The following is an 8,465-nucleotide window of genomic DNA, read 5'->3' on the forward strand; positions in this document are numbered from 1 at the left end:
CAGAGAATATTGGGGGTCGTGAGTCACTGGCATTGTTATTTTTGGGGATCGCAGGCTGAAAAGTCTGGGAACCCCTGTGATAAATGACTAAATGTAGAGAATTTGAGCTCATTCATATTTGCTGTTTTATTCTAGGAAGGTCTGTCAACACTATATGAGTCAACATAGCCAGCCCTCCCTATAAGCGAATTAAGTGGCTGCTTAGGGCCCCGCCGCAACTAGCGGCCCCCCACAACCCACTAGTGGTGCGAGCTGCTTTCTTGCTGAAATCATTTTTATTTGCATTTTACAAATTATCTTCATTGACAGTACCTCAGTGCTTAAATATGTCCAAATTTTTACTGAAAAGAAAAAAAAATCATAATTTAATTAAAGCTGAAATTGTTTTTGTGTGAAAGTCATGTGATCAACAGGGAGCTTGCAGCATCCCATTTCTCATATGCGTTGTGTTCTCACGGTTCGAGTTTGTTCTACCAATGAAATCTGCAAGACCGACCGCTCGCCACAAGAACGCGAGCCCATGTACGGACACAGCCATAGCCTTTACTTCATTGCCTGGCATTATATACCTGATTGATATTGGAAATTGGAGCGCGAAAATGAAACGAAACTAACATTCTTCTTCAGATGTAGAAATCTGAGGGGGGAAATGATGACAAGAAGAAACAAGCGTCATTTTTAGCATCGCTTTTAAGTGCTAATGATGATGTTAAAGACATAATCTAGTAGCACATTTATTGAAAATAGGCAATCACAGATTAGTAAACGTCGTCTTCTTATATGAAATATTTTATTTCTTCCTGGTTTTACAGACTCGTTTTTAGTCTAAAACGCATTTTACTGAAATGCAACATTGAAGCGTCTTTCACTGACATAATTTGCACACTGGTAATATTTTGTCTTGAGACATGTTTATAAAAGTTATGTCTTAATTTAATTAAGCATAGTTTAATATAAGCTCTGGACCCTGCATCTCAAATGTAAGGAACAGGGAAGGAGACTGAAGGAAATAATAAAGTTTGTGTTTGGGTATCAACATTAACACAGTATTTGTTGCTTCCCCTTTTCTATGTTTTTTTAAATAATATTTTTCATATTTACTTTATATTATTTGCCTATTGGTTTTATTATTTATGAATCAATCTTTGCATTAATGTTAATTGTTTTGATGTTTTCTTGAGTTTTTAATGAGTTCAGAATATATTTTATTATATTATTATATTGTATTTTATTATATATATATATATATATATATATATATATATATATATATATATATATATATATATATATATATATATATATATATATATATATATATATATATATATAATTTATTTTTTTATTACTAAGTAGTGCATTTTCGCTAATTGTTTCTCAGTGTCCTTCATTGCAGGGTTTTTACTTTTGAAATTTATTAAAACAAACAAAAAAAACTCAGCCTAGAACTTATATAGAATCTTCAATCTGTTTGCCAAATAATTAAAATATGTTTTAAACACTCCAGAAGGATGCAACATAGGAATCACTGGTCCCTTTATTAAAGGTTAATTCTTCATTTTTGAAGCTGCTAGTCGACAAAAACAGTCATTCAGAGAGTTATTAAGTAGAAGAAATCTTTACTTATCTGTTTCATTAATTGTATTTAGTAAGTAATAAAATTCTTGTGGGCCTGTTTGCGATGGCAATACTCCACTATATAGAGCAAGGTAGGGCCCCAAAATCAGGCCGGGCCTGTGACTCAATATATACAGTATATCCTCTTTTTTGTGATTTCTTCCAGTGCACATAGAAAAAGAGAGTTTAGTTTCTGTACACACCGCATAAAATCCCTTTAAGTGCTGTTGTCACTCCAGTAAATTAATTTAGCTGTAGGGTGAACATTTTATTATATTATTTTCACTACTCTGCAAAAAAACTTTCTTTGTGTTTTGTTTCGGAGAAACACCACTCAGGTTTGAGTAAATAATAGCACCATTTTCCCGTTCCTTCATTTTCAGCTTTGTACGTAGCATTTTCTTTGTTGGCACCCAATAATGCTGTCGCTCTTGAATTTAAGGTCGATATTGGCTCTGCTTTTGTTTACATCGTGGTGTCTGTTTATATATATATATATATATGTGTGTGTGTGTGTGTGATTATGACTCCACACGTGCAGCCTCTGCCTCGCCAGCCCACTCGCCCAGCTTGTCTGCCCCTGCGAACGACACTAGGCCTGAGGATGAAGTATGAGACTTTGGCACCATATTTCACACTCGCTGTGGCAGGCCTGAAGGATGGATCATTAGACGTTTGCCTCCCTTTTCCCTCCACTCTATCTTTCTCTCTCTCACTTCAGCCTGCTCCCACTTACACCTCCTCTTTCTCTCTCCCTACTTTATCTGCTCCCTTTCCCTCCCCCTCAAGTTGGGTATTGGCAGCCAAAAACACATATGCGCTATCTACACTAAAAGAGAGAGAGAGAGAGATAGACTCCCGTGGGAGGACTGTGTTGTGGCTATACTGTAAGATCCCTCACATTCATGGGTCTGAGAGCGGTAACACGGAGGATTGGTTTTCGGATTCCACACAGCACAAAAAATGGATTTATTTCACATTTTTTTTGGCGCATGTGTCTTGTTATGTTATTTATTTCTCACTACGCATTTTCCTTTTCTCTTTTTTTCCATATTGACTCACTCTGTTTCACGCCATCTTTTTCTGTGCATTATTTGATCCCCGGCTTGAATCGCTAAGACGTTCGACTTTTGTGCAACGATGCAGTCTTGCCTTCCGTTGATAGTTTTGATGTGCCGTATACGGGGGTCTGCGCTTTCAGGGCAGGGTGATATTTTCTGACTGACACATAATCCAGTCTTATTTTACACGTACAGTAGGCATATGCTGCACTCATTAAAAGGATTTAACGCTGGCCTTTCCAGAATAAGCAGCTTGGGTTGGAGAAAGAGGGAAGCAAGTGGCCGTTAAAGCCTCATATTTACAGCATACATCCTGCCCTAAATCTGGCTCGTAGTGCATCTTCGTGTTTATCTCTGTCTGTTTGCATATGTTCACACATGATGGAGCTAAGTGTGAGAAGACAAAAAGTGCCGCGCATGTGTTTTTGTGGGTCCGTACAGTTAATAACAGTTGTAAACAAACACCAAGGGTGAGATTAAATCACACTGTAGTGCTTTTGAAACACCTCGGATGATGAAACACCTCCTGTTCAGGATTTGTCAGCAACGTTATTAAAATCACTACAGCCCAATCTGATGAACTTATCGATGGAACTAATGTACCAGATCTGGCCTAATTGAACCGCAGAAGATAATTCGGCTTATCTTTCACGTCGTACCTTAAAGTGCCGGGGCCTTGAGGCTGAATCGTTCTCGACGGTGTGAAAGAGCGAGAGAGTAATATTTTGGCCTGGTGTCATAAATATTGTTGAGATACAGTCACGGTGGAGCTTTATCTGATTTTACACCTCTTATGTCTTTGCTTATCTTGCACGGGAGGTAAATGGACTGCTTGAGATGTGCAAGTGTGTGTGTGTTAAGGCTCTGGTGCCTCTAAATCTTTCCTGGTGCTTGATTTTTCTTGGAATTGTTGTTTACGGTGGCAAGGGCATGAATCTGTAATGAAGCAATTTATTAAACACTCTACTCTCGTATAAAAGGGGTTTCTTGTTCATATTGTTAGCAAATTGTTTAATCGTAATGACTATTTGCACAAGTTGTAAACAGCACTGTGCAGCTATTTTCACCCCAACGGTCTGGTGGAAGCAGACAGAACTAGGAATAAATGCACTTAAGATGTCAGAGGAGTGGTTGTGAATGTTGTTTTCTTTTTTATTTTTCCTCGGGTGAAGCTGAAGTCTGACTTGTGATTCCACCTCCCCACTCATCTCACCTCACCTTGTCTCCACTCTTATGATTAAAAATGTAAATTATCTAAATAAATGCTAAATCATGTTACTTTTATTATACAAACTTGATTAGTAGTAGCTATAAGATATGAAACAATACACATGTAAACTTACAGAATAGTATGCTACCATAGAGTTGTTAAGTAAGCAATATCCTGCACAACATGTAAAGGTACTTGTATAGCCTGCCTTATGTGTATAGTTAAGTATCTTATAGTATGTTAGTTAGGCATAGGTTTTTAAAATAGTTCTTATGTCCAGTGTTGTGTTTGTATTTATGATTCATTTATGTGGCACTGTTGTCCTGCGAGACATGACATTTCGTTGCTCTGTATGTATGTCCACACATGTAGTGGGATGGCAATGAAGCTCGACTTGACTTGACTAAATTATATATGTACATATGAAGGGTTCAGATGCAAAAAACTCTTAAGTGCCATCTGAAATTTTCTTCTAAAATGAGCATTTTTATCAGGCTCTTGCGTGTAGGTTCAGTAATATCATTTTTATGGCAAATATAAGTCTTTTTTTATGGACTTCAAAGTAAAAAACTTTATAAACAAAGGTGGCTGAAAAAGTTGTTCATGTTCTATGGAAATTACTGACGGCACTTAGAGTTCTTTGCATCTAAACTCTTCATATTCATATATTTTTTGTTATTTTGTATACGTGATTGTATGGTGGCCAAGAGAGCTTAACGTGCTGCAATTTAAGAAAACACATGTAATTACAAAAAACACCAGTGGTCTTTATCGGTTTGACAGCACACGTGTTGCAAATCCTCACAATGCAAACAATGTAAGAAAATGTGCTGCATTGTCTCACAACACTTTCAAATAGAACGGAACAATGTGGAAATGTTTCAAGGGGACCCTAAAATGTGACAGAACCGGCTATTTAGGTTATGGTTATTTGGGCTAATAAAATACAAAAGACAAGGGAATTAGGATGTTAAAATAAACAAACAAAAAACTCACCATTGAAAGATCACCTACAACTTCACTGAGCAATAGTCACGACACAATAAACATTTCTCAGCATCGTCTGTCATGTTTTTGAGTCCCCCTTTCTATTTTAATTTGTTAAAATGTCACTTCAAGAGTTCACACTTATATATAACAAGATATTGCTTGATAATAATAGCAGAGATAATAATAATAATTATCAGAGATAAATGAGCCCAGGGCTCCCACCTGGCCAATAAGCATATAAGGGGGTCCGAGATCAGGTAGGAAAAGGGGGAGATGGGGTGGATGAGGGAAGTTAAAAAAACAGAGATATAATGAATCATATTACATGCTTCTCTCGAAATGAGTTTGTGAAAATTAGTTTTATTAGTTTTTTTTTTTTTTTTTTGCTGTATTAACAAGAACCAGCATGTACAGTTTTATTATACATTATACATTTTATTATATATTATAAAATCACTTCACATTCCTTAAATATTTCCCAAATGATCTTTAACAGAGCAAGGAAATTTTCACAGAATGTCTGAAAATATTTTTTCTTCTGGAGAAAGTCTTATTTGTTTTATTTTGGCTAAAATAAAAACAGTTTTTATTTTTTTATGAGCCATTTTAAGGACAAAATTATTAGCCCTTTTAAGCTAGTTTTTTTTTCAACAGTCTACAAAACAAACCATCATTATACAGTAACCTGCCTTATTACCCTAACCTGCCTAGTTAAGCCTTTAAATGTCACTTTAAGCTGTATAAAAGTGTCTTGAAAAATATCTAGTCAAATATTATGTGCTGACATCATGGCAAAGATAAAATAAATCAGTGATTATAAATGAGTTATTAAAACTATTATAATATGTTTAGAAATGTGTTGAAAAAATCTTCTCTCCATTAAACAGAAATTGGGGGAAAAAAAACAGGGGGGCTATTAATTCAGGGGGCTAATAATTCTGACTTCAACTGTACATACACTGCTTTTGTACAGCACATGTATACCAGCAGGTATTGCCCCTCTAGTATCTTAAATTCTTGTAACGTAGGAATTTTGTATCTTGCGATAAATTCTGCAAATTTAAATAATGTTCCTTCATTATCAAATAATTGATGAACTAATATTAGTTGTTAAACTAATTGTGAAAAAATTGTGAGTAAAACTTTACTTATTTCAGTAATAGCAAAGCTGATTTTTCAGCAGTCCTTACTCCAGTCTTTAGTTTCTCATAATTCATCAGAAATCATTCTTATATGCTGATTATGAAATCAATTTTTAGAAATGATTAAAGTTATAGGATACAGAGTTTAATATATTAATGGAAGGCATTATGCGTTTGGTCATTATTTATTTAAAACAGAAATCCTGTTGGGATTATAAATGTATTTACTGTTTGTTTTTCTAAATTTACTCTTGTTCAATAAAAAGTATGAACTTTAAAAACAAAGTTTTGCTCATCCTAGCACCATATGTTTCTTCTGTCTTGTTATTTGCAGTTCTGGTGCTGCTGATCGTGACAATGAGGAGGAGGAAGAAGGAACCTCTGATCCTGGATGAAGACCGGGACGTGCGGGAGAACATTGTGCGCTACGACGACGAAGGCGGGGGCGAGGAAGACACAGAGGCCTTTGACATGGTGGCGCTGCGAAACCTCAATGTAGTGCGGGACAGCAAAACCCGACGAGACGTCACCCCAGAGGTGCCAACCCTTTACTGCTCCCGGCCTCCCCCTTACAAAATCACCCCAGACAACGGGATCTTCAGGGAGTTTATATGGGACCGCCTGAAGGACGCTGATGTGGATCCTTCCGCACCGCCTTACGACTCCCTGCAGACGTATGCTTTCGAGGGCAGCGGCTCGGTGGCCGAGTCCCTCAGCTCCCTGGACTCCCTGAGCACAGACTCTGAGCAGAACTATGACTATTTGAGCGACTGGGGGCCTCGATTCAGGAAGCTAGCTGACCTGTACGGCCACGGAGACAGCAGCAATATATTCTCCTCCTAGCTGGGATTACAATTCTGCCAAGGTCTGCTCAATCAAGGACATAATGGAAATGAACAATGATCAAGAGAATACCACTGACTCACTGATGCTTGACAGAAGAGGGGAGCAAAAAAAAGGGAACATTAAATGCACATAGTGCGGGAGATATATCTGCAGAGAGCAGCAGTTTTGATAAAGAATAGATGGAGGAGATCGGAGTCGGAAGCACTTCTATTTAAATTGCAGTTAGATGCCAAGTGTGGACTTGTGTAGGGTGTGGTTTTAAGGGTCTGAAGAGCGATGTTCAGGCCCAAGAGAATAATGGACGGTGGGCTGCTGGGCCATGTGAGCGGGTCCCAGGAATACCAATTGTTTCGACAAGACATTTGAAGCGATCTCCCCATGGTTATAAATGAGAACAGTGCCATCCGGCTGGCCATACAGCAGCGATGCTCGAAAGATCAATGTTTCTGTTCTATCAGATGTTTCTATGACTCAAAGGAAATCAATACGAATTCAGCAGGCGAGAACACCGATATATTTTTTTCCGAACGCATTGGCTAGTGAGGAACTGCAACTGTTGCTTTGTAAAATATCCTTTATGAATAGCTTCACGTCTTAGTTCGGTGCAGAAAATATGGGCCAAGGCGCTTGGCCATCACAACTTTTGAAGTATCCTGCAGTTACGCTGACCAAAATACAAGTCGCACTCATAGTGAATAGACTTTGATGTATCGAGCAGGACAGGCCGGAGTGGATTTAATCATTGAAAATGTATAGTACTTGCCTTTCAGTTGAAGCTGTCAACCTGAGTTATTTTGAGATGTTATTTTGTAAGTTTGTAGAGAGAACCCTTATGACAGCGAGCGTTTGAAGGGGAGTCTTTTGTATTAAGCCTATTCCTCTCTCCAAAACCTCAGCCTCAGCGGAGAAGCTCAAAGCGCCGAAATGTTTTTGTAGTACTCAATGCTGTCCCATGTACAGTTTTTTTGCTTTTCTTTTCTTTTCGCAGTGGTCCTTGCTGAGTATCTTGTGAGAGCTGTTTGTTTTAAAGCAGGCCTGTTGTCGATATGAGTCTGGTAATGGGGAAAAAAGAATGTAAAGACATTATCCTAAACAATATCCGGCGACGTGTGAATAACATACGGACAACGCAGACCTTACTACTACTACTACAGTATATTCAATGTTAGCTGTTGTCCGACAGGTTATTATCATGATTTTTGAATTGTAACGAAATGAAATGACAGTAACACATGCTCAATTCTGAAGCTGGGAAGACATTTTGTACAGATTTTGTAATAAAGCACACGAATTGCAGCACACAGCGTGGCCATTATTTGACTGCTTTCATTCATTTAAAGTGGGGCTGAGCAATATTTTATATCAGCATCAATATCACAACCATCAAATCTGTGCATCGCAGGATCTGCAATGTCAAATTGGCATTATAATTAACCAGGATCCACAGTTGAAAACATCTCGAATAGTATGAAATATTGTTATTTGTATGTGTTTTTAAAGTGAAAGTGAAGCACTCAGTTAAGTTTACATTATTTTGTACATTGCTTTCACTTTTATGAAAACATATTAAACAAACTCGATTAATGTAACCATTTAGAA

At 37.5% G+C, this 8,465-nt stretch overlaps 1 protein-coding gene across 1 annotated transcript in view; it reads left to right on the forward strand.

Annotated features, from left to right (window-relative positions):
- The window catches only part of cdh7a (cadherin 7a), a 102,785-nt gene extending 94,614 nt beyond the window's left edge, over positions 1-8,171 (forward strand). Inside the window, 2 exon segments of the mRNA XM_056476364.1 lie at positions 6,355-6,845; positions 6,847-8,171. Of these exon segments, the coding sequence (XP_056332339.1) occupies positions 6,355-6,845; positions 6,847-6,999 (644 nt within the window). The 3' untranslated portion in view covers positions 7,000-8,171.
- The last annotated feature ends 294 nt before the right edge of the window (positions 8,172-8,465 follow it).

Source organism: Danio aesculapii, chromosome 2 (genome assembly GCF_903798145.1).
Source record: "Danio aesculapii chromosome 2, fDanAes4.1, whole genome shotgun sequence".
Classification (NCBI taxonomy): Eukaryota; Metazoa; Chordata; class Actinopteri; order Cypriniformes; family Danionidae; genus Danio; species Danio aesculapii.